This window comes from Strongylocentrotus purpuratus, unplaced genomic scaffold (genome assembly GCF_000002235.5).
Source record: "Strongylocentrotus purpuratus isolate Spur 01 unplaced genomic scaffold, Spur_5.0 spur5_scaffold_8, whole genome shotgun sequence".
Classification (NCBI taxonomy): Eukaryota; Metazoa; Echinodermata; class Echinoidea; order Camarodonta; family Strongylocentrotidae; genus Strongylocentrotus; species Strongylocentrotus purpuratus.
This window is the reverse complement of record NW_022145614.1, coordinates 28,649,722-28,677,683: the sequence shown is the minus strand read 5'-3', so window position 1 is coordinate 28,677,683 and position 27,962 is coordinate 28,649,722. Positions and strand designations below refer to the sequence as shown.

Here is a 27,962-nt window from a genome sequence, read left to right as displayed (position 1 = left end):
ATTAGAGTCCAGAACTGAGACCAATGATGAGTCTTCTATCAAACGAGGTTAGACAACTATAGCCAATCAAAATTGTCAATTCATGTATTTTCGCAATGGCTCCGCCTATTTTATAAGCGCATCTGCGCATGCGCGAACGCTATGTCATGGGTCAATGTGTGTATGTCCGTGTCGAAACAACTTGTCGGAGATAAATTATTACCATTAAAACATCACGATGGTAAGCCTCATTTAAGAACATTTCACAATATTTTACTTCATTAAGTGTTGATAAGACTTTAACTTCTTTTATCACTGAATTATTTGTTTGTAAAATACCACAGGCTTGCGATTTACTTGAGGTTTTAGTTTACTGCCCGTGCAGTAAGACTCGGTTTAAACTTTAAGTGCAGAGTCCTGCAGCGGCCTGGCTCAGCGCACCGCTCAGCTCGTGCATGCAACGCCAACGGGCTTCATGTCGGGCTTGAATGACATTGGAGCGTTGCGTTTTGTGCAATTTGTGGGCGTGTGCCCGCAGCTGCTTAGTGCTGTTAATCCGTTAATGGCAGTGTTTTGAAATGAAAGAGTTGAATAAATGGAACAAATTTACTCTACCAAGTACCAAAGTAGTTGACCAATGTTGCACCAATAAAGCTAATAGTAATAATAAATCAAATGATAAATCCACTGTCGAACTTGGCTAGACTTCGAGAGAAGTTTAGTTGAAAATTAAAATAATTTATTGCCGTGTTTTTTTATAGAATTAGTCCTCGTAAGTGATTATTAAACACCTAATCTTAAAATAAATATTTTAAAAGACATTCTTAAGACCTTCATTTGAGCAAAGTTTTGCAGTCGACTCGATCACGTACTGTGGCAAACTTTCAAAGAATTTGCTGAAAACCGTATTTTCCTCAATTATATGAAGGCCAAGAAGGAACGCAGAATAATTCATAGCATTCATAACATGTAGGCCTATGTATCTTTCAATTTTGTGAAAGTTCACTGTTTACAATAAAATTGATGAGATGGACAAAAATTAATCTGGTGCGGTTCCGATTAGCAAGAACTGCTGCAAGTCTGGCCAGGCTAAGAGAGTTGGTATAGGGTACGAGTATGAAGTATAGGCGTACCCTCGAAAGTCTTTGGTTCACCTTTATTTCTGTTTCCCCCATCTCTCAGCCACCAACTCAAGCTGTAGCTTCGGAGGACCAGGAAAAGTTGCTGGAGGAGGCCCAGCAGGTCGTCAAGGTCCAAGCCTTCCAGATGAAGAGATCTCTTGTAAGTAGCGCTGTCATTCTTTCTTCTGGGGGGCATTTTACAAAGCCTTTTTTCAATGACAAATATCAAAAATCAGTGACAAATCTGCTGATAACCAATCAGAAGCAAGGATTTCAGTAGCTTATAACAAAAACTGTCATTTGTCACTGATGACAAGTTTTGTGAAACGCCCCCCTGGAGTGGTGTGTTGTCTTGCTCTTGTGACTTTCGCCATGTAAGGGGTTCGTGGCTTTGATTCATGTGCGTTGTGTGTAAGCGCTCCCCCTCCCCACTGTTATTGGTGCAGGCTCGGATTCAGGGGAGAACACTCTGTTTCCTCCGACTGAACGTTAACTGGAGGCCTCGTGTGTTGGAGTGTCGCACCGTATACAAGTTGATAAGCTACACTTCTCAAAACGAGTAGGGTGTAAACAAGGCATGCCTACCCAACTGGTGATCTATATACCGATCTTCGTGATAAGCTGAATAGCCATTTAAAGATTAACAGAAGAAGAAGAAGGATACATATTGGTACAAAATTACCCTACTAATGACACTCCATTTTGGAATAAAACACCTCCCAAAACAACTTCTTTATGTCTACTGGAGCTCTTTATGAATTTTCTATTGTTTACAGTGAGATTTCATTGCTTATTTATTTATTTTATATTTCATAATACTAATGTTTATTTTTGGTTTTGTTCTGGTATTCTGTAATAAGGTAATGCATTCAAATGTGTCAACACGAAACAAACTTCATGTCACTTTGCTTGACTTGAGAGTTTGTACTTGTTGGTTTAAATAAGTTGAAATAATTTGTGTGTTTATTTTATTTGCAGGATAAAGGAAAGTTGATGGATGGCTTAAAGAATGCATCCAACATGCTTGGAGAGCTTCGTACATCACTGCTCTCCCCTAAAGGCTACTATGAACTCTGTATCCTTCTACCATTGCGCTCGTTTTGTTTAGTCAAAATGATTTTAATTGTTGCTATATTACAGATCACCTTCACCGCACAGTCTCATCAAATCTCCCATCAATTGATGAAGTTGATATTGTCAGCTGTCATGTATATTTTATTGGATTTATCAATTTTATTGATATTTGTGTTTATCTAGCATTATTTGTTGAATTTTTCTCACAGGATGTAATGTACATGTATTCAAAACAAAAAAAGAGGGATACTTCACTTACAATACATTTAAAAGAAATGTTTTAGCTATGGATGCTTTCATGTTAAAATGAATTGTTATATACATGTAATGTGTCTCACCCCTTTAAAGGACCCCATAGTATCATGATGAAGATCTAGCCTACATGGGTGGGGTCTCTATGACTTAAATTGATCTTTGCTATCCTGTTCTTTTAGCAAACATTATAAAAATGTAACAAACCTAGTGATAAATTGATTACCCAATGTCCTTCTGTATACACGTCAGAACCTGTAGATCAAATGCCAACATTTCCTGTGTTTGTTTTTGAAAGCTTGAGCTACAGGTGTGTACGATTCTTGACAATGACATCGTATTTGTATAAGCCAGTTCATGGTTGCAGTCTGAGCATGAGCAGAATTAAAAGGTCATTGCAGAACAAATTGTGAAATACACAGAGACGAAATACTGGATACGTGCTCATGAAAGTTATGTAATCATTATTCATTCATGCACAAGCAGTGCATTCCATGATACACAAGTGGAAGTATTGTATGTTGTGAAGATCTGTGGATATTCGGGGTCATTGCAGAGATGTGCTAACCGTGAACTGGTCTATTCCTTAACGACCCTGAACCTTGCAGACATGAGTGTGTGTGATGAGTTACGCCATCTGGAGCAGTACCTTCTAGATGAGTACCAGAAAGGTCACAAGATCGCTGACCTTTATGAGCTGGTCCAATATGCAGGAAACATCGTCCCTAGACTGTAAGCATAATATGGACTTTATTTTTACAAAAGATAAACTGATATTTGAATTGGCAACAGCAATTTCTAGTAGATCTTCGTGCAAAAAATTAAACAGATGTTTAAATTGGCACCAGCATATCATATAAATGTGGTATGTACATGTATTCTGTTGATTTTACATCACTGCTGAATATTATGGCTAGAATATATAGTGATAATAACTTCCTGATAGGTAATAACTTGTAGTAAGCGAATTGAGTCTTATTTTTATTCATATTGGAATGGTAATTTTTTTTGCTGTGATTAAAGATTTACACTTTCCTCAAGAAATTGCAAGTTTGTAAAAATAGTTTTTTCATCTTCAATATAAAACTTATGTCCCCCCCCCCCCCCCCCCTCCACAAAAAAACAAAAAAAACAGAACAAGTGCTGTCAGTAAGGATTAAGGATGAGAAATTTTCTTCTGCAAGCTACCACTGTAATGGCCTCTTTGCAAGATCAGTTTCAGGCTGCACTATAAACAAGTTCTATCTAGCATGGAATCTTCTCCCAGCTCAGATTGTTGATTGCAACATTTTTTTCCTCTCATCATTAATCTCTGCCATCCAAGTATATTCCACTCCATGTCTTAATGTTCCCCTCCCAGTTAGTTCTTGGTCTCCCACTTTGTCTGGTATCTTTTACTTTGATGTATATTAATGTGGCCAAATTATGTAGCCTTTCTTTTCATAACTATTCCTATCAGAATATTTAGTTAAGGCCCAGCCATACGGTATGCAGTATTTCTCTGTTGAGTTTTCATCTTTCCAAGATATTCTCATCATTTAAAGACAAGGTTGAGTTCTGGGAAGAGGTGGAAATAATTTGTGAGCGTTATCATTGTTTTTATGTAAGTGTGGAAGAACATCAGATAAAAGATGTTCCCTGAAAAGCATGGCTCTTCAAATACTTTCATATTCTAAATATGGCATGTAACAACATAGAAAGTGGGACAGATTTTTATGCCACATGTTCGTGTAGCCCCATATACATCTTTCTGTGTACAGTGCTTGTAACTTTACCAAGACTGGGCCAAATTTCTTATCAGTTTGATGATATCAGTTTGATGATTCCAGAACCATGCAGTACACGCCAATACTTATATGCTAGATGATCAACCTTTTCTGATCGATTCCACAACGTTTCTTTCACAATGCAATTGCATGACCAGAACTCAACTTTATCTTTAAACAAGTTGGACAAGAAAAAAACTTGATAATTTACATGTAAACTCGTGCTTCAGATACCTGTTGATCACAGTGGGTATCGTCTACATCAAGGCACACCAGAGCTCCAGGAAGGACATCATGAAGGACCTGGTGGAGATGTGCAGGGGTGTTCAGCATCCCCTCAGAGGACTGTTCTTGAGGAATTATCTTCTGCAGTGCACCAGGAACTACCTCCCGGACACTGAACAGGATGAAAGGTGAGTAAGCCTCTCCCAAATATGAGTGGAAACCAATAACATGGATGCGTGGTGTGTGTGTTTGTGTATTGGGGTTTTTACAGACATGTATCAATCAGATATGATTATTTACGTCTGGGGACCGACCTTTAAACGTCACCATCCGAAGGACGTGACTCAGTTTCAAACCTGCGTTCTCAGCTGAAGCAGTAGCTGGATTACAGGCGCATGCCACAATGCCAGTTTCCAGGCAATAGCATGAATTCAGGCCCTGGCGAGTTATTTTCAGACCATAGTTTCGTTTTTGTGTGTACAAAATAGCTCATTCTATGTGATTTTCAGGCCCTCCGATCAGTTGTAATTGGCATCCCTGCAATATAAACTGAGCATTAACTTGAATAGAACAAAGATCCCAGACGAGTAATTTCTAATCAATTTGAACTATTTATGCTCTGGAAGAAACAACGCGTCACTGTTTTTAATTGTTTCAGACTGAGTGAACTTCATTCATTACAGTGTAAACTGGGGAATCCCCAATCATAGTGCATGCACAATGTAACTGTGCAGAATCCTTTTCTTTTGCTCCTACAGTTGTATAGCACTCGATACCTTATATGATTTTAATGCTCTACTAAAGGTGCTTTTAGAGGTTAAGGAAGGATTAACAAAGTAAAAACTCCATGTTACATGTATAAATGTATTGGAAAAGATTTAAAAGATTGTAGGGTTGGCATGTACACTCCTTCAATAAAATGATTTCAAGTACATGTACATGTATGTGATGTTTATTGGTGACTGAGTTTGAATGAAAACATTTACACCTTTGGTGAAAACATATTATATGGTTGTGTACATGCAATTTCATACAAGTTAAAGTCACAATCTACTTATATTTTCTTAAATATATGGATACCTGAAAGAAAATGAAAAAAATAATATTGTCAGTTCAGGAACGTTATGACCGAAATGTGTGTACGATAAGGATGACTGCTTCGTTGACCCATGTTCTTAGAGACTTAGACTGTATAGTACATGTACATGTATTTTCTGAAAGGAGAATTGAAATGATCAGTCTTACATCTGACATGAACACACAATGTAATAATCTTGAGGCTTCCTATTTTCAAGTGTATACTTTTTGTATGTAATTATTTACGAATGTACAATCTGATGTTTTATTTGATGTTCAAGAATAAAACGATTTTGAATTGAATTGAATTGAAATTTGAATTGAATTGATTTCTTATTAGCGATAACCCTGAGACAGCTGGTGGAAACATCGAAGACTCCATCGACTTCATCCTGCTGAACTTTGCGGAGATGAACAAGCTTTGGGTTCGCATGCAGCATCAGGGCCACTCGAGGGATTGGGAGAAGAGGGAGAAGGAGCGCAATGAGCTCCGGATCCTGGTGGGGACCAACCTGGTCCGACTGAGCCAGCTGGAGACTGTGGACGTAGAGAGGTACAAGAAGGTGAGTTTTGGGCCCCCTCCACACAGTTGGAATGTGTGATATGGTCTAGTGACCAGGGGGGTGTTTCAAAAAGATCCTAAGTCAAACTTAACTCTAAGTTGGACTTCAACATTATGGAGCGCCATTTGCAGCCTTCAAATGAAATATATTCAAAAGCAAAAATTCAAGTTTTCTAGACTTTTCATAAATTCCACAGCAAGAACATGAAATCTCCTTGATAATAGAAAATATGAATGAAGTGAATCAACACTTTATGCCTTTTAAAATAACTTTTACAAAATATTTGCAAAGATGCTAACGGCTTTCCATAATTATTAAGTCCAACTTAGAGATAAGTTCACTAAGGACCTGTCTATAAAGACCACATTTTTGTTTCCCTTGAAAATAGTTTCTCATTGAAACCTATACTAAAGGAACCTATACATACAGACAACCTTTTCTAGTCTCCCAAGAGTGGTCTCTATACACAGGTTTCACTGTAACTTATAGATAAGGTCTCTATCATATGTTACTTTATTAACAATGATGGTTCATCCTGTTTATAAAGCAATCAATAGGTTGCATGATTTCTGACCTCAATCCGGAACATTTGCATCTTCAACCTTCCACCTTACATGCAAGTTCTTCCAAAATATTTGAAGTCAGTGTCTGCAGTGTAGTTTAAAGGGAGTGTGTCTTTTTCGTGGAAACGCGAAACCGAAGCATGAGGAGAACTTTGGTCTGTTTTGCGAACGCTGACCATGTAGAGATTAAGTTGCTGACTACCGTTAATCAAGTCCATTCCTTTACGTGCATTTGTCCAAAAGAAGACGTAGATGGCGTTAACCAGTATTTGCCAAGCTTCACTCCCTTTAATATGATCCATCCTTTGTGACTAATGTGGAATGCACCTTCAAATTTCTTTTCTCTCTTTTATTCAGGACATCTTGCCAGAGGTGGTAGAGCAGGTTGTAAGCTGTAGAGACACCATTGCACAGGAATATCTAATGGAATGCATCATACAGGTTAGTATCCATCTTTTTGATATTTAAATAGTTGAATAGTCAAGTCGGTTAAGGGATACTCATTATGCAAGTCTTCAAATGTGTTTGAGTTATTTCATGATTTCTTTCTTTCACAAGAGTGTTTTCACAACTTGAGATCAAATTTTCTTCATGTTAGCCTACAACCATCCACTGTGCCTGTACCATTTTCACAAAGCCTTTTTTAAATGCCAAATGACAAAAATCACTGACAAATCTACTGATAACCAATCAGAAGCAAGGATTTTAGTAGCTCATAACAAAAACCGTCATTTGTCACTGATGACAAGTTTTGTCTTTATTCTGAACCTTTTTTCCCCATTTTGTGGCTCTACTTGCAGGTATTTCCCGACGAGTTTCATCTTCAGACCCTGAGTATATTCCTCAAGGCCTGTGCTGACCTCAACACGGCCGTCAATGTCAAGAACATCATCATCGCCATGATTGACAGGTATCCTCTCTTTTAAATCAGGGAAAAAATTATTCAAAAAATTTGGGGGGCTACTTTTCAAGCTTGCTTGCATGAAAATAACACTCTTAAATTTGTTTTGCATTGAACTCTGCAAAATTTGGGGGGCTCTTTTATGACTGTCTGGGGCTCTTTTGGTCATTTCGGGGGCTAATTTACCCTGAGCCCCCATGTATTTTTTTCCTTGCTCTTCTTCGGATATTTCAGAGTTTGAATGAATGTCACAGGAGCAGCAGGGGCAAACAAACGTTTCTCCATTTGTTTCTTGTATTTGGCCTTGAAAATGCTTGTTGCAAATCAGTTAGGGTTTACTCTTTATTATTGATGCAAGTTTACCTGTAGAACATGTACTATGAAGAGGGAAAAAATTCATTAATGATGATTAATAAAAATAGTGCTATAAACTTTTACAGATAAGCCCTATATATTTACACATAGTTTCTAGAGAAAGGATTATGATACCTTCAAATACCTGTTATTGATCAACTTGATGTTTAATTTTGGAACAGTGTTTTTATGAGTTTTATGACATGTCTGCTTTCCTTTATGAACGGATATGGCCACTACCACTCGGACAGTGTCATTTCATGTCTTCAATGACAAGTGCACATTACCTTTAAAGCCCCTCTAAGGGGTTGGGAGTCCCAACAATTTGATGGCAAAATTTCACTTAAATTGTATCGTAATGTGAAAGTGGATGTCATAGACACATTTCTGCAAGGATTTTCAAAACAAATGTGTTTGAAGTCGAAAATCGATGAAAGAATACAAAATTGACTTTTTCTGCATACAACACAAAACCCAAATTTTGTATTCTTTCATCAATATTCGTCTTCAAACATATTAAACAAAAGATCCTTGCAGAGTTGAGTGTTAATTATTAAAATGACATCCACTTTCACATCATTACACAATCTAAATGAAATTTTGTCATCAGATTTGTTAGCGCATTTTGGGCTCCCAACACTTTAGAGGGACCTCAAGCACTCTAAAATCAAATTGTGCCGACATTACAACAATAGATATATACCGGTAGGCACAATCTAGATACTAATTCCTTCTTTGATCCCTGCTTGTATTCTCTCTCTCAGGTTAGCGTTGTTTGCTTGCCGTGATGATACTGCCGGTATCCCAGCAGACCTCAAGCTCTTTGATATCTTCTCTCTTCAAATTGCAGGAATCATTGAGGTAGGTATCACTTTTCATTTCCCGCCCTATAATTCAAATTTGTCTGTTTATATGCACAAAAGACAGTTTTGCTGGTATCAATTTTACCTATTATTGGGAAGTAAAAGTAAGATGCGCAAGCCAGTGGGGGGGGGGGGGGTGATCTTGGCTATGTTTGTCCGATTGTTACCAAATGTGGCTTGCACTCGGTGAAATATTGAATGTTCAAGAGTTTGTTGTTAATCTTATAAAGATTACCTTATCTAAAAAAATCTGTTTTAGTAAGTTATTGAGATATGATTGCTATTTTTTTCCCCAGATTTTTTGTTCTCCAATATGTGAAATATGTAAAAGGATGATGTTTAGCAGGTATCTGTTTGTATTAAAATTGGTTGAAAAAAGCCACTAATTAGTTACCTAATAATCCTATGTATTTCTTTTGTTAATTATTGTTTAATTCTGTATGTTTTCTATTATTTAGTGGTTTGTTATACTTAGATAATTTCATTTCAATTTCAGTTCAGGTTTTAATTGTTTAAAACATAGAAGGTGCAAGAAAAAAGGGGAAAAAAATATAAACGGAGACCCCATGTATATGACCTTTACATCATAACCGCTGAAGGTGTATACGCAAATTTAGTATCAAGACATGTCCAAGACCTTAAAGAAAAAAGTAATGAAGGCATTGGGTAAGATCATCAAAAACTCTGAAAGTAACCACAAAAAATTGCGAGTGGGGAGGGGCATCATTATTATCAGGGTTAACCCTATTTAGCCCGGGCTATTTTGAAACTGCATAGCCCGGGGGGGGTATCTCGGCCGTGAAATGCCTGATCGCCGCGAAAATTTGCATACATGTCAAGTGAAGTGTATAGAATACAATGGTAATTTCAATTTTTTGAAAAATTCACTCATTTGCATATTTATGGTAATTTATGCAAATAAGGTCATAAAATTCACATTTTTGCCCATAAATCAGACATTATTCATATTTAAGCATTCTTTCTCACTACATGTATTTTTTAGACCATTTGGAATAATAATACAACACAAAAAATTGAAAAATCAGGGTTATTCCTTATGTTATCTATTGTTTTGATAATTTCTTATGTATTTTATTGTTTTTGTTGTTTTATTTCATTTCCAACTATAATTCAACTATTTTGACCCCAAAATAAACACCTTAACTATAAACAAGACCAAATAACCAATGATTTATCTCTTTATTTGAAAAATGAGATTTCCATATGCTTTGTACACAAATCACAAAAATGAGCGATTTTCGGGCTGACATGCGAAGACAAAAGGACACGTGACTTTGTAATGGTAGGTCCGATTTTCGAAAAATTTCTTTCAAAAGATGCACAAGACTCGAAAGAAAAAAGTCACAAAATTTCATTGCAAGATTTTCTTGCGTTAAAAAATTATCGCGAAAAATGTCGAGGGGGGGGGGCTTCTGAAGCCCCCCCCCCCCCCCCCCCCCGGGCTAAATAGGGTTAAGGTGAAATGCTAACTGAATACATAATAGTTAAATTCTCTGTGGACCATGAATAGTGGTGGTTTTGTACATCTCAATTTTGTTGAAAAAGATGACCTTTTTAAGACCACTATCTCTCATTCTTTTTGACAGGCTCGAAGTGACATGCCTACTGAAGACATCGTGGCCCTCCAGGTGTCCCTGATCAACCTGGCTCTCAAGTGCTACCAGGACAGAGTGGATTACATTGACAAGGTTCTGGAGACAACTGCGTCCATCTTTGAGAAACTCAAGTTGGAACTGTAAGTATGACTGATGTAGATTTTTTGTCAGGGTTGTTGCTATACTGTTATGAAAGGAGGATGTGTGCAAGCCAAATTTGCACCCCCCAAAAAAAGAAATTTTGAACAAGCAACATAAAAACCAAAAAGAGAGAAAGAATGATGGATCAGTCATGAGAAGATGAGAAAAATATTGTACTTTTCTGACAGCCTATGAAATGTCATAAATACTGATGGCACAGTTTCAATGAGTGAAACTTGTGATGCCCCAATAAGTGTTGTTCAGTGGTGGTTTATTGGATTTTGTATGACACTAAAGTTATACCGGTAGGCATATAGATTTCTGAAGTTGATATGGAAGCAATTTTGATTGACTCCAAATACAGTGAAACCTGTCTATAAAGACCACCCAAGGGAGACAAGAAAAGTGGCCTTTATAGGCAGGTGGTCTTTATGTACAGATTACTTTAGTACGTGTTTCAATCAAAAATAATTTTCAAGGGAAACAAAAAAGGTAGTCACTAAAGAAGGTTTGACAGTACACTCTTTTACTCTTACTTTGTAATCTCGACGTTTACTTTAAAGATGCATTGCTTATCAATTTTTAAAGTGTCACATTTCAGGTTGAATTATATTTACCTACAAAGACTTATTTTGAACTGATTTATTAAAAATATTTCAATTTCATCCTTTTATTCAGTCTGAAGAACAACACTGCTGTTGCCAAGGAGCTGCAGCGATTGCTGAAGATACCTGTCGACTCCTACAACAACATCCTGACCTTGCTCAAGCTGGAACACTTCGTCCACGTGGTGGAGTACCTGGACTACGAGGGCCGCAAGACCATCAGCGCGTACATCGTCAACAACGCCATCGATAACAATCTTCCCGTGCCGAGCCAGGAGCAGGTTGACCAGATCCTGACATTGGTGGCGCCCTTGGTGAAGGATCAGCCCGATCAACCAGAAGAGGTGAGTGCTAGAGTGTACAGCTCGGAGTGTGAATGAGTGTGTGTTACAACCCTTTGCTGAAGAAAAAAAGCATCGGTCCTACACCAGGGCTTGACACTTAGAGGGGCCACTTGCACATGGATCCCAAATTTAAAAACATTGAAATTTAAACAGGGGGCACATGCGTATATAAATCTTTGAAAGTTCAGTCCTAACCCCCCTGTGGAGAAAAAAAAGTGTCTCTGGCCATGCTAATATAACCGTTTCTATATTATGCATTGCTAAAAGCTAGGAATAATATTTTGGAATCTGGAATCCTAAAAGGCAATCTAACCTTTTTTTAAGTTCAACTGTATGAAAGCCGAAAATCCAGCGAAACAGAATGGCGAAAGTTTGAAATAAATCAGTCAAATAATAAGAAAAAGAAATGTTTGAAATATGGGATCAGTACAGCTATGAGAGTGGCAAATTGGCAATTTAATTTTTTTTTTTTTTTTCTTCTCCAAGTGACCTCTTCCTTTGGACACTACTCAAATTATTTTATGGAGAGTATGTTAAAAAAAAAGGACCCACCCCGATTCATACACATCGTTAGTCATTTTGTGTGTGGGAACAATTGGGAAACTCCATTTGTAACAAATTCTCCAAAACTGAACATTTGTTCATTTTGGTTTATTCAAGAATTCTCCATCTTTGTGCAGAGGACCAAAAATATACAGACAATTATTGCAAATAAATTCTATCAACATTCATAACTCATAATTTTCAAACTTATCCATAGACCATAGATGAATCATAGTGTTGTTCAGAATATGCACATGTATGGTGTTCAGCATAGACAATGAAGTGACTGTATGCCGAACATACCGTAAGGAAGTGTGTGCACTATTAATGTGTAAAACTGCTCTGTCATGTTGTCAGTCCCCTAAAATGCTGCTTTTTATTGTTGTTGTTGTTGTATACAAGGCCTCTGTTACCTTGGTAAAGAATGAATAGATTGTTACCCTGCTTAATTGATTTGCATACAAGTGGCGTTAAATTCGGTAATTGATAATGCTGAATCTGACATTTCTGTCCCCCCCAAAAAAACAAATAAATATTCTACACATTATTGAACTTTTTAAAGACAGAAGTATGTCATTCAGTTGAGGCATCTTTGATTGACAGGTTGTAGATTACACACAATTCCTTGGGTGTGAATTTCACATAATTGGTATTTGTAACAATGGAAGGCTTGTAGATTACAGGATCCTAAGAGAGGAGAAATCTACAAGAAATAAATTGAGTGTTGATGTCTTGTCTGAATGTTGCAAACAAGGCGGAATGCAATTAACTATCAGTCCATTTTGAAGCCTTATAAAGTATGCCAAGGCACATTTTAGGTGTATTAAACATTGGAGATGTGAAGTTTATAAAAATGACTACAAATTCTAATTCTTTCTCATCTTTCCCACCATGTTTCAAGATATATCTTGTTGAGTTTGTAAACAATATTAGGTGTGCTGCACTAAGAATTTTCTTTTTTGCTTGTTTGTTTCCACAAAGTGAATGATGACTCAAAATTAATAGGGCAGATTGGGTTTCCTACTGAACCCTATCAACTTTTCAAGAATGAGACTTTATTTTTTGATAAGTTAAACCTCTGAAAGATATCTATCTGCTGTTTTTTTAATCCAACTAATTTCATATCAATTTGAATGTTTTAAAAAGTAAAAATCTACATGTAGCCTTTTAAAAACCAAGCTAATTCTGTTTTCTGAGTCGGCTACCAAGGATTTCACTAGAGATTGATAAAGCACTGTTGGAAAAGCTAGGAGTTGCACCCCTCAGTGACCTTGTTTGACCTCTTGAATCCCAGTCAGAGACTGGTGATCCTTTCTCTCCTGTTAGCATGACTGTCAGTCAGTGCCACCTGTTTTCCCAATCACATCCTGTAATCCCCATAGGAACCCTTAACCCTGCAGTGAGCTGAACTCTCACCCAGTACACACTAGTCTCACATTGTAGACCTTAATACACAAACTAAACCTTCAAGTACAGTACTACAACTACAAGTTGTACAACCATGTTGATCATAGCATTAATTTTAGCAAGGCCTTGACACAGAATCAAGATTTTAGTTGTATGTGTGTGTATCTGTTTTATTCGTTTTTTCGTGGCTCACATTCATGACAAAAATGTGATGATTTCTCAACAAGTACAATTGTTTCTAATTTTGTATTAAAGATTCAAGTTTTGGTATATACAATTGTACATGTTGTCATGTACCATCTTTGTATTACCTAGTTATAAATCATGTGAGATTTTCACTGAAATGTATTACATGAACATATATGTAATAACAAAAACATTTTAATGTTGCCCGAAACAGGCATCCATTTTTTTATTTTGTTTAAATAATATTTTTGAAAAATCAAATATTGTATTGGTTGTCTGACAGTGTTACTGTGTAGATGTATTTTAGTGGCCAAATGCCACTGGCCCACTGCTAGTATCGAGCCTTATGATATGATCAAGTGATATATCACTCATCTAGATTTTCTTTAGATGCTCGTTAGTGGCAATACCATTTATCCAAAACCAAGGAAACTTCTCACTAATTTTAGAATTTTACAAAATTCACTCATTCTGGTCAAAGGGTCTAGTTGATTAGACAAAGAATATTTCCTTTCTATGAACTTTGTACAGAGTAAACCTGACAGAGGGTCTCTGGGTCTCCTTGCTTTACTTTGGAAAACTATTGGCCAAGTTTGAAGTCATTTATGAAACAAAATTTCTTGGGTTTATTTTCAATCTATTCCCATTGAAATTGCAAGATCTCCTTACATGTGTACGTAGGCTACTGGTGTATGTGTATGTTGCTTTTTATGCCTCCGTTACGAAGTAGCCGGAGGCATTATGTTTTCGGGTTGTCCGTCCGTCCGTCCGTCCGTACGTCCGTACGTCCGTCCGTCCGTCCGTACGTCCCGTTCTCGTGATCGCGTTATCTCAAGAACCGATTGATGGATTCCTGCCAAACTTTGGTCATGTATGTTACTTGCAGAGCCGATGAACTGATTAGATTTTGGGGTCACGAGGTCAAAGGTCAAAGGTCACAGGGCTCATTATGTATGCAAAAACAGCTCGTGATCGCGTTATCTGAAGAACCGATTGATGGATTCCTGCCAAACTTTGGTCTTGTATGTATCTTGCAGAGCCGATGAACTGATTAGATTTTGGGGTCACAAGGTCAAAGGTCACAGGTCACAGGGCTCATTAGGTATGCAAAAACAGCTCGTGATCGCGTTATCTGAAGAACCGATTGATGGATTCCTGCCAAACTTTGGTCATGTATGTATCTTGCAGAGCCGATGAACTGAATAGATTTTGGGGTCACGAGGTCAAAGGTCAAAGGTCACAGGGCTCATTATGTATGCAAAAATAGCTTGTGATCGCATTCTCATTAGAACAGATTGATGGATTCCTGCCAAATTTTGATCATGTATGTATCTTGCAGAGCCAATGAACTGAGTAGATTCATGGGTCATGAGGTCAAAGGTCATGGGCTCATTATGTATCCAAAAATAACTTGTGAACGCATTCTCATTAGAACTGACAGATGGATTACTATTTAACTCAGGACATCTTGCAGAGCCAATGAACTGAGTAGATTTTAGGGTCATCAGGTCAAAGATCAAAGGGTCATATATGTATATGAGAAATTGCTTGTAATCACGATATTCTGAGAACCTCTTAATGGATTACAATTGAACTTGAATTTGAAAAATTTCTTCTGTTTTGGTTTGTAAAATTGCTCTATGACGGAGGCATCATTTTCGACTGCGCGCAGTCGAAGTTCCATCTAGTTTCATTGTGGTTTTCATCCTGATTTATCTTGGGCTAACATTTTGTACAAAAGGGGTGAAATTTTGATCAGAAATTATCCTTTACATGCATTATGTTATGGAACATGATACATGTTTATTATTTTTATGTTCCTGAATTTATGAGTAATTCTTGTTATGTGCAACCTCGAGCTATATAATTAAAAAAACAGGATTGTTGGTAATTTTTTATTGAAATTATGTGGTGGGAAAAGGTAGAAAAAAAAATCAATGCTTCTTTAAATTTTAAAAAATTGGCATACTTACGGTATCATTTGCTTCACAATATTTCTATTCAGAAGGGACATGCCAATGATATGCTCAAGTTGGTTGAGAGGATATTTTCATGAATCATGTTATGTAGGGGGGGGGGGGCACTTACAAGTTAGATGATGGGTTGACTGTTGAGTACATTATTGATGTAGGCATAGAGATCAACATTTGCAGTTAGTACTTAGTAGCCCCCCTCTCCTATCTTGTATTTAATTTTCTCAAAAGTGACATATTTAGGAAGGCAATTGACCATTTGAAACGGCATAGTCAAGTCACTCAAGTGGTGGGGGGGGGGGGGATACATCTCTTTTGTAAAATATGATTCTTTTATACACTGTACATGTATATGCTCTGTCATGCATTAAACGGTCTAATTTTAATACATTGTTTTTTTAAATGCAAAATACTGAATGTAAGCTGGGGATTTAATGTATTCCACACCAATTTTTTTATTTGCCCCCACAAAAGGGGTCCCCCCCTTAATGCCCCCAATGAAAAAGTCCTGGCTACGCCACCGACCATGCGACCTACATGTACCCTTGCTTTTAATTTTTGCTTCGCTTTTTTCTTTTTGAAATATAGGAAGACCCTGAAGATTTTGCCGAAGAGCAAGGCCTGATGGGAAGGTTCATCAATCTGTTACAAGCAGAAGATGCAGACCAGCAATATCTGGTAAGAATTCATTATTTTTCAATGCTTTCAGCGTCTAATGATCATCTTGAATAGCAGGAATACGTCTATGGATGTGAGTGTATGTGAGTTTGTTTCCATTTTCTATAAGGATACATTGCATGTATTTTGGATAATATATAAATGAAGCATGTAGCTATATTGACTGCAAAGATGGCAAGAAAGAAAAGCAGTATGGATGGGAGGCAGGGAGGAGGGAGGGAAGGAGGGAGGGAAAAGGGAGAGAGAGAGAGAGTAGGGGGAGGAGGGAGGTAGAGGGAGGAGCCAAACGTGAAGTTATCTACAGTGGAGCGAAAGAATCACCTTGGTAATTAATTGAATTGACATTCAATTGAAGCAAAGTTTCAACAGAAACTGCAATTCTGGCTATTAAACATACATGTAGAATAAAGGAAAGAAGAGAAAAATATACAGACTGTTGTAAGGTGGTAGAAAATTGTGATTTTGTGTACTACTATGTACTTGATAAATGCATTGGAATAACAAGAGCATGATATGAAGAAAATAAAGGAAAAAAATACTGGAAAGGTTATTGTAACATATGGGCTGGGTTCATCTCTTCTAAATAGTGAGATTTATTAAAATGTGTGGGTACACATTAGGCGCGTCTTCATCATCTTGAGATTGCCAAATAGCCTGCTATTTCTGATTTGGGAAATAATCCCGAAGTTACAAGTCGCGTCTTCATTAGCTCGAGATTCGACCTCGAAACTTGAAACTCGAGCTTGAGAAATTAGCTCAAGATCTTTTGCTCAGCGTTAGCGCATAATGCGAGTCTTCGGTCTAGTGAAGACGCACAGGACAAATAACTGGATATTTTGCCAAATAGTGGGATATTTTGCAAACTATCCCAAGATATCTTTGGATGACAATCCCGACCAAATATCCTTCTTATTGCTACTTCGGTCTGTTGAAGACGCAAATTAGCTGCATAGCTTGCGATCGGGATAGTTCAAATACCAGTAGCTGGATATTTGGCAATCTTGAGATAGTGAAGACAGGCCTATGGAGATCAGTGCAATACTTGATGGCAATTCTGGATCATCATTCTAGGGGTTTATGATGCACAAGAGATTTACGGCCAAACCTCTTAAAATGCGATGACAGGGATCGTAAAATTTGCTCGTAATCGCTCACCTTCTGACATCAATTGTGATAGTACTCCTCCATCTGTCTGGCATTACAAATTCCTACATGACTTTCAAAAGAAAATGAGATTTTCTTTTTCTTCTTCAAATTCTGGGATGGATAGCTATAAAAATGTGAATGATTTCATTTTAACCTCACTGAGCTTTGAGATTGGGGAAAGTTTGATCATGTAGTACAATTAATGAACATGTACAGTTGTACAGTTAGATTTGGGAACATAAAAATGAAAAGATATTGACTCATTACTCCTGTCTTGATTATTTTTTTGTTGAGGGGGGGGGGGTGGTTTGATTTGTTTCAGCATTTGTGCAAGTACTACTTGTCATTCAAAAATGTACTGCTTTATGTGTTTTGTGCCAATTTTTTAAGGAAAAAAAAAACTTACATAATTTGTTCATGCTTGAAGCTAATCTTATGGGCATCGTATTTCGAGAGAATATGGCTATAATTCATTCTGGATTGTATATCCTGCTGCAGAATGATTGTTTGAACCAGTACAATAAAACCAATCTCACAGACACTTCAATAAAAACCATAACTCTCATTTGCACATAGTGACCTGTGTTTCAGTACATGGTGTTGGGCCTACTTACCTTGATTACAGTATCTTATTTTTCTATACTCATTACTCAGCCCTTATACATTTTCTAACAAAATCATTTGGAACATGTCATTTATTTGAAATCTTGAACATTCAGTGTAAGCTTGGTGGGATTCTGTGAGAATTCATTTTCATTACCAGAACTCAAGCTTATCTTTACTTGTTGCCTTCTTCTCTCTTTTAATTTTTATTTTAGATTTTAAACACAGCAAGAAAACACTTTGGCGTAGGAGGGAACAAGAGGATAAAGTACACATTACCACCCCTAACATTCTCTGCATTCAGGTTAGCTTTTACATACAAGGAACTGGGTGAAGAGGTGAGTTGTCTGTTTGTCTGTTTATATGTCTGTCTGTCTGTCTGTAATTTTCCCTGTTCTTTATCTTGTCTCTATCTCTTTTAGTTGGTATTTATTGTCTTTCATGCTGTTGCTCATTCTTAGTGACAATATACTAGTTGAAGACTTGACTCATTTGTTTCTATATTTGTCAATATGTCTATTTGTTCGTCTGTATACATTTCCTTTATGTTTGTATATGTCTCTTAAGTCTATGTCTTTTTCTATGTATGAATCTCTCATTATCTCTGTAACTCAGTCCTACCTTCAGTTTATAGCTCTGCCAGTACATCTCTCTCTCTCTCTCTCTCTCTCACTCTCTCTCTCTCTGTATACAGTGTATTCATCTGCTTGTAATTATGTCTGTTTGTTCATCCAAGTTTATATTCAGAGTAGTTTAGCCTAAAATATCAATCAGAACGGCAATAATTGAGAATGTCTTCAAATTCCAGCAGTTTGCTGATGCTAGGAGTCCACTGGGCCGGCGCCAGTTGGTGCCAGTTTGCGCCAATGCAATTTACTGTGGCGCCTAGTGTCGCCAATAAGGTGCCTAGTGGCGTGTAGTGGCTCAAACTGCCTCCCAACTGGCTCGTGGTGGCCCGTAATGGCGCCAAATTTGAATGTGGCGGCAAGAAAATTTCAAAATGTTTAAAATTTTCGTCGCGCCACTTGCATCGAGCAATCAGCGCCAAGTGTCCGCCAAGTGGCACCAAATGGCGCGAACATATCGCCCTTTGGCGCAAACAATCCGCCTATTGGAATCCACTGGAATGTAATGGCGCGCGCCAAGTTGCGCCAATGAGATTTCGCGCCACATGGCGCCACTTGGAGCCAAGGGGCACCTTGTTTGCGCCACTACATGAGCCAAACGGCACCCGATTGGTGACTACTTCACGCCAAATGCCACCTGGTTGCCCGTCATTCGGCGCCACTTGCCGCCTATAAAAGCAGGGCGGCTTCACAGGACTTTCTCACAGTGGTGGCGGCAGTTCTCCAAGCTCCAAGGATGAGGTTGTGCTGGGCATCCTCCTGGTCCAACATGCGGACGTCCAGTGCCTGATAGCGCTTCCTGATGAGGTTGTTCAGCATGACGGCAGCTTAAACGAGCAGGCGGACTGTGTCTGGTTCCTGTCTCATCTGGCCAAGGAAGCACTGGAACCACAGAGCCAGAATGCCAAAGGCATTTTCAACCACATGCCTTGCCCTGGACAGCCTGTAGTTGAAGATCTTCTGCTTTTGGACCATGTTACGACGGCCATAGGGCTTCATCATGTCCGTCCTCATGGCGAAGGCATCGTCTCCCACGAAGAAGTACGGCATAGGGTGCTCTTCATCATCATGGGGAAGAGGAGCTGGATCTGGGATGCCTAAAGTGCCAGCTTCAATGCACTCCTTCAGTTCACTGTTGTTGTAGATCTGGGCATCAGACTGATGGCCAACCCCACCCACATCGATCCACATGAACTGGTACTTTGAATCTACCAGAGCCATCAGGACAACCGAGAAGAACTGCTTGTAGTTGAAGTAAAGGCTGCCTGATTTGTTGGGCTTCTGGAGATGGATGTGCTTTCCATTATAGGCTCCCAGACAGTGAGGAAGATTCCATCTGGCTTCAAAATCACCTGCAACCTCAAGCCAGCCTTCATTGGTTGTGGGGAGGGAGATGACTTCTGCAGCATACTCATCCACTATCGCTCTGGCTACATCAGGAACAAACTTCTGGATGGTTTCCTTGCCCACTCGGAAGTTGTAAGACAGCTCGGCATAGGTGGCCCCAGTGGCCAGATGGCGCAGGAAGACGAACAACGTACTTGAGACCAGGGGGAATGGCCTTCCCGAAGTGGGTGTCCTTCTTCTGCAAGTGGGGTGTAAGCCTGACCAACAGGTCATCAAACATCTCTGGGGACACCCTGGTGTAGTTCTTGAACTTCCTCCTGTCATTCTCCCTCAACTCTTCGATCAAAGTGTGGTACTGTCCACGTTCGGCCCTCAACTGTGGGTGGAGCATGGGTCTAAACCACCAGTTGTGCTTCCTTTTCTTCTTAGGAGGCTCTTCTTCTTCAGGATTGGCCAGCATAAGTTGCTTCCTTTTCTTCTTAGGAGGCTCTTCTTCTTCAGGATTGGCCAGCATAAGTTGATAGGCAGTGGACACCTCAGCATCTCTCATCATCTTCTGATGGAGCAGCATCATCACTCCAACATTATCAAAAGCCTCAGACATATCAAAATTGTAAATATTTAGTAGAGATGTTGTTCATACAGCAGCTGAGGAGGGTCTGAACCAGGTAGCCGATGGCCGGTATTTATATAGTCGGCAAGTAGCGCCAAGCGGCGGCAAGTTCAAACCAATTTGGCGACCTTTGGCACAAACTAATCACCAAGTGGCGCAAAGTAGCCATCTGTTGGCGCGAATGGCGCCAACAGGGTGAATTTTGGAATCAAATGGCCGTGTAATGGCGCGAGCTGGCGCAAACTGGCGCAACATTTTGGAGCAAGCCGGGTGGCATTTGGCGCACGCCATATGGCACCCAGTTTATCCCACTTGGCGACACATGCCGAGCGGACATTAATTCGGCGCCACAGCGAGCCACTACGCGCCAATCACATAATCTTTGGCGCAAACTGGCACCAACTGGCGCCGGACCAGTAGACTCCTAGCATTACTCACTGTATGAATAAATGATTGTAAGTTGTACTGATGTTTTTGTAATTGTAAATCTTATGGCCTGAATTCACACAGGAGGTTTAACTTAACCCACGGTTTAAACCTTCATTTACATAACCCATGGTTTAAAAATTAGCGCAAAATTAGCAAACCGTGCCTCGAGCGTGTCTAATATTGAACCTCTGACTGTGCCCACATATTTTGAGCTAATTTTAGACCATGGGTTATGTAAATGAATATTTAAACCATGGGTTAAATTCAAACCTCATTTGTGAATTCAGGCCTATTTGTTTACTGTTCGATACATTTTACCGTATGTATTGGACTCTCGTCAACCTCCAGTAATCTCAAGTGTTTTCTCTTCTTTCTTTTCTTCCCTCCATCAGGATGATAAATGGGAGAAGAAATGTCAGAAGATCTTCACGTTCTGCCATCAGACCATCACAGCGCTGATCAAGGCCGAGCTAGCGGAGCTTCCTCTACGACTGTTCCTACAGGGCGCCCTCGCTGCCGGGGAGATCGGCTTTGAGAACCACGAGACGGTCGCCTATGAGTTCATGTCACAGGTAATGAACGATTCTTGCCATGGCGTAGCGGTAGCCTATTGGTCTTACACATGTATGTACTTGGATCTTTCATAGATCTAGAAAAGCTATTAGATTGTAGATGATTGAATTTTTCTCTGAAGAATGTCCGTCAGAGAGAATGTCTAATCTGAAACATTTAAGTGTGAAATCAAGATGAAGAAAATTTCCAATTATCAAATAATACTGTTTATTTCATGAGAAATTTTGTTTGTAGTCTCGCCATTAAGTGTGCAGTTGGTTCTGTTTAACAGCTTTTAAAATTCTTTCTTTAAGTTCCCGTACTCTTTTTGATACATAGGAACTTAATGTGGTGTGTGCTTTTATATAATCGTTACTTCTACTTTTCTCTTGCAGGCCTTCTCCCTCTATGAGGATGAGATCAGCGACTCCAAGGCTCAGCTGGCAGCCATCACCCTCATCATCGCTACCTTTGAGCGCATGAGCTGCTTCGGAGAGGAGAACCATGAACCCCTACGGACGCAATGCGCCCTTGCCGCCTCCAAACTACTCAAGAAGCCTGACCAGTGCCGCGGGGTCGGTGTCTGCTCCCACCTCTTCTGGTCCGGAAGGAGTACGGAGAGCAACGGTGAAGAGGTGAGACTTAAACCTATGTCCTTGTTGCTTAGGTCCTCTTATTGAGGCCACTGCATACATTACGATCTGAAGACGAGCAGGCTTTGAGAAAAATTTGCATATTGATCTGATATCCTGTGATACTTTGATAGTAGAATTGAAGTTTCAAGGCATTGTTTATATTAATATCTTTGATTTGAATAAATGTTCAATCACCTACCCATTGGGATCACTGCTTCTGGTCTAAAACTGCCTTAATGCAGTATTCACGTGGCTTTATTTTCAGACTGGACAGCTAAAATCACATTTACTTTGCAATTCCAAATATTCTGTTTTCAAATGATCATATATGCTGTGACAATTGCTCCATTTTCAATATCCAACACTTTCTGTAAACTCTACTAAACACTTTCCTTACATATATTTGATGAAATAAAGTCCAGAGCAAATATCCGATCACTGGTATGAAGCATTGTTCCAACTGTCAACCTGCACACCTGTCATATTATCTTCTTGTAGATCCCTGATGGCAAGAGAGTAGCAGAGTGCCTCAAGAAATCCTTAAGGATCACCAACCACTGTTCAGGTTCAGTCCATGTGTCTTTTTCACCATATCTTGTAGATCCATAATAGCAAGTGGGTTGCACAGTGCCTCAAGAAAGCCTCAGGATCACTAACCAATGCACAGACACTACTGTTCAGCTCTTAACCGGTCTATGGTGTTTCTTATCTCCATTTCTTGTAGATCCATGATGGCAAGAGGGTAGCAGAGTGTCTCAAGAAAGCCTTGCGGATCGCCAACCAGTGTATGGACCCTACTGTTCAGGTGCAGCTCTTTGTAGAGATCCTCAACAGATACATCTACTTCTATGAGCGTGGTAATGATCAGGTAAGATCAACATGAACTTGTCAGATGATTGATCTCTCATGCAATACCGTAAATGATTTGATCTGACTGATGTGTCTACTGCAAGGACCACCTTGACAAGCTATAGCCGTGGATCATAAATGCCACTTTTCTTTGACGTGTAGCTTACCAGGATTAGCTATGATAAAACTCCCAAACATTAAATCAAGATTGGTCAGATCGACTTTTATTGGGGGAAAGCAACGATCTTCAGCAGTGGTTTGCATAATTTGTAATATCATTTCATACATTAAGTCAAACTTTCTGGGGATAACAGGAATCTGCTGTGTGACTGGCTCGTTCAGAAATGATGCAGGAAACTGCTGAAAGAAAACCGCCATGGTTTTTTACATGTAAATGAAAGTTAGCTCTGTGTTTAAGATACAGAAATGTAAAGTGTATGAACTTCACGTCATGAAAAAAAAAGTGCCACGGTTTACTCCTGCATATCTGAACAAGGATTTAAAGCCTCTCTGTACTAGTTTGGCCAGGAGGGATTAGACCACCCAGCGTGGTCACTGACAGGTGGCTATCTCATCAACTCAGCTCTCAATTAACATAAGAAAAAGGGGATCATGGTGGACCAACGAGTATTAGGCATTGTTTGCTATATAGAAGGCGCAAGTAGTGCAGTCCTGCTTTAATGTAAATAGTGGTTATGACCTATTCTTTAAATTTTGTATCTCCAAAACAATCAACCCATTATTTATACCATGTCTGTCGCCAAATATGACAAGGTAGACCTTCCTTACTTACTCTATAGTGAACTCTGTTTTAGATGCTCCTTATTTCAGGACTACACACACTCAAGAAAGAAAGATTAAGGACAGTCCTGTCCAGGTCCCCCCAATCCTCCCCCCTCACATGGTGCAACCGCAAGCCTACTGTAAACTCTGTTTTGTTTTCGCTTTTGTCTTCAGATTACTATCCAGGTGCTGAACCAACTCCTGGACAAGATCAGAGAGGACATGCCAAACCTTGAGGACAACGATGAGACGGAACAGATCACCAAGCACTACAACAACACCATCGACCATCTTAGGAATAAACAGGAGAGTGCAGAGGAAGGGCCGTCATTCGAGGGACTCGCACTATAGGAGATCATGTAGAGGAGGTGAGATGATCATGTGATGGGTTTGAACCGCAACGAACATTAGGTCGCCACCATCAGCAATCGTAGGAGTGAAGACTGCCAGGTAGGGCGTGATTACATATCGAGCCTCTGGAGGACTTGTCAAGTGGCGGTGATCATCTCTAATGAGAAATTGGACCATGGAATTATAGAGAAAAAGCTTTGACTGAAACGTGCAGATTGATTCAGACGATGATGTTTCTGAATGTTTTCCTGAATGGAATCAAAGTCCTAGAGAAACTAACTTCTGTAAGAAATGGCAAATGATGCTTATGCAACACTACTGATATTTAAGATGGAACAAGTGAAGACTTCATGTCATTATTTAAAACCCCTCTGCACTACTTATAGCTACTTGCGCCCTCTATATAGCAAACAATGCCTAATCGGTGACCATTGGTCCCCCATGGTCCCCTTTTTCTTATGGTAATTGAATACTGATTTGATGAGATTAACACCTGTCGGTGACCATGCAGGGAGGTCTAATCCCTCCTGGCCAAACTAGTTCTTGGGGCTTTAAAGACCGCTGCTATATATGTAGCTTTTTATAACCGTGAAAATTAAAAATCTGATAAAGTTGACTAAATCTCTGTCATAAATCCTATTGAATGTTCTAAAATCTGGTTCAATCCTAAACATAGGTAATAAGCTTTTCTGGTCTTAGATAGATGTGTTGAATAGAAATCTAAATTAAGTTTTAATCTGGAATTTGAGCTGCTACAGTCTTTTGAGGATACAGCATAATTCAATAAATAAATAATAATCTCAACTTTTCCATAAAGCAAAGCTTGCCATTTTACTTACTTCAACAGATAAACATGTACATGTATTTGAAATTATGAATATAAAATAATATAACTGACCAATGTTTAGTTTTAGTTGTTTAGCATTCCATGCTGTTAAGTTTGACCTTGATGTTTGTTACAACACAGTTTTCTCTATAAATGACATAATTTACTGAAAGAAATTTGAAATTTGTCGATCATTGAATTATAGTAATGACATAAAGGCATTTCTGAGTGATAGGAAATTAGAATTTCAATACTTGTAATCAAGGTTATTCTGTCTGTATGTACAACTTTTTTTTAATTACTAAAACAGCTTTTTTTTTAAAGCAGTCTTCATTATTGAAGCAGATATTAACTTTATGCAGGTTCATTTTTTACTCAATTCTTTTCTGTCTATTTAATTCTTTTCTTTGGGGGAGGGGGTTTTCTCCTTTGAATGATTGATTATTATATCGGGCGGAAGTGTAATTATCCACCCTCGGTAACATGGAAACAGTCTAAACACTATCAGACTGTTCCAAAGTTACCTTGTGATGATAATCCGTACTAACCCCCATGCAAAATTTTGTACCACTGCAAAATGAATTTCAATCAGTCTGATAATCAGTCAAATATCAAATATATTTATATGGTGGAGTCTAGGCCTGTTGACATGATATATAATCTCATAAAAGGGTCTTGGGAATTATCTCAAAATGAATGAATGGTGATTTTTTCTCTGGCTATTGTTTATGATTGTAATGAAAGATGTTGATGGTCTGGATATGGGAGTCTAATCTTTTCAATCTTTTATTATTTGTAAGACACCTCTACATTCTAATGATTACTTTCCTACAGCTCGTATGGTATGATCAGGTCATAGAAAAAAAAAGAAGAAAAAACACAATTTTCACCACGTATGATCAAGTTGTTTTAGACGACCAATACTTGAACAGCTATGAATCATTCAAATATAGTATTGGGGTTTTTTTCTGCTGAAAATACAAGTACTTATGCATGACAAGTAATTACTTATTTGACCTTACAAGTTTTTAAATTCTTATTTAAAAGAAATAAATATGAAATGCAATGTCAACATGCTATACTGTGTATGTATATACAGCATATATATCTCTTGTCCTCAATGTATTGTTTTATGTTTTAAATACATTGTAGTAATAACATGTACTATGTTAATTGTGTATAATATATTATAGTGATATGAATGTTGTAAAGATGTGTTTCTGAAGAAGAAAGGAGGATGCCAAGATATTTTCAAATAAAGTATATCAGAAATATCATATTTATGTTGTTGTTTGGTCTGATTATTGTACATTAAGAGCAGGAATGGTATTCTGAAAATATGTTATCTTTTCTATGATTGTCTTACCAAATTGAAGTTGTGCAGAATAAACACTTATCATTGGTTACCTGCACAGATCTCTCTGAATTTTAGGTGTAGCTGGTATGTGCAAAACATTAACTTACGGCTTGTTCTGATATAGATTTTGTTATTACAAATTCGCCAACAATTTTATGGCAAAATTTCCCTTGAATTGTATCATAATGTGAAAGAGGATGTCATTGAGTGAAGACACACTTCTGCAAAGATTCCCAACACTCCCCCCCCCCCCCCTCCAAAAAAAAATGTGTTTGAAGGCAAATATTGATAAAAGAATACATAATTTTGGTTTTCTGTTGTATGCAGAACATGTAGTCTTTCACGAATATTCGACTTCAAACACATTTGTTTTGAAAATCCTTGCAGAAATTTGTCTTAAATGACATCCTATTTAACATTTTGATACATTTTAAGTCTAATTTTGCCGTCAACATTTTTAGGGCTCCCAAACTTTACTGAGAAGGGCTTTAAAATACCTCTTACTAACATAAAAAATAATGTTTTCAGAATGCCACCGCTGGAATACAGAACAGCTAACCTATTATTATTCTAATTCCTCCTCTTCCTTTGCTTTTTTCTTTCTTTTGTTATCCTTAATTTTGTGTCCTTACTTTAAATGGTATTATATACCGTAGTGCAAAAAATAAATGCCTGCCAAATGTCAGTTTATCCATCTGCCATGTAGCATGTAGTACCTAAAGTGTGGACAATATAAAGCATGTGATTATTGATCAAGATCGCCCAAAATCCTACCTTGAAAGATTACCCGATCATCGGTAATATACATGGGGAGCAAAGGTGAACAGTCAAATTCAAACAAAGAAAAAAGTGGGAAAAGGGATATTGAAGATAAAGAAGAAAGGGAAGAAGGAGAAGAAAGAGAATGAGAAGAAGAGGACTGGGAAGGAGAAGAAGAAAAGCGCCCAAAATTTTCACCAGCATATCTCATGATTTAAGAAGGCAAGTGGCGCCATCCTCACTGATCTACATATCTGGACCAAATGCCCACAGAAGCGACTAAATACCAACTACCTATATCGTTTAGTTTCTGACCTTGGTGGCCCAGGTTCGATTCCCTGAAAAGATTTAAACATGTTTGTAGTTCATTGAGGCAAAAACGTAAGATAACAAAAAGAAAAGGAGTTGATATCGAACCTTGGACCTCGGGTACACGAGGCAAATGCTCTACCGCTGATCCAAACATGCTTAATGCCATAGATTTTGTCGCTTTTCGTCACCGAGCCAAGTTAGGGTTAAGAGCTATCTGGGCCTGCTGTCACCAGGAGGGCCCAGATAGTAACTGACACTGGTGTTACGTTTCCGACCGCGTTGGACAAGGTTCGACTCTTTGGAAAGTTTTTGACATTTTGCAAAAGTGGACAAGAATGAAATAAAGAATGGATATCGAACCTTGGACCTCGGGTACACGAAGCAAATGCTCTACCGCTGATCCAAATATGCTTAACGCATGAAATATTGTTGCTCTTAGTCACCGAGCAAAGTTAGGGTTAAGAGCTATCTGGGCCTGCTGTCACCAGGAGGGCCCAGATAGTAACTGACACTAGTGTTAAGTTTCCGACCGCGGTGAACAAG

General features: G+C 38.5%; 1 protein-coding gene across 1 annotated transcript; it reads left to right on the top strand.

Annotated features, from left to right (window-relative positions):
- Nucleotides 1–122: 122 nt before the first annotated feature.
- LOC588040 (vacuolar protein sorting-associated protein 35) lies at nucleotides 123–26,270 on the top strand. Its single transcript, XM_030975266.1, has 17 exons — nucleotides 123–220; nucleotides 1,162–1,260; nucleotides 2,079–2,175; nucleotides 3,035–3,158; nucleotides 4,423–4,605; nucleotides 5,835–6,057; nucleotides 6,978–7,061; nucleotides 7,421–7,530; nucleotides 8,640–8,736; nucleotides 10,346–10,494; nucleotides 11,174–11,444; nucleotides 16,142–16,231; nucleotides 18,196–18,318; nucleotides 21,388–21,567; nucleotides 21,943–22,182; nucleotides 22,907–23,050; nucleotides 23,989–26,270. Exons 1-17 carry the CDS (start codon nucleotides 218–220, stop codon nucleotides 24,163–24,165), a joined length of 2,394 nt encoding a protein of 797 aa, XP_030831126.1. The 5' UTR covers nucleotides 123–217; the 3' UTR covers nucleotides 24,166–26,270.
- Nucleotides 26,271–27,962: the final 1,692 nt, after the last annotated feature.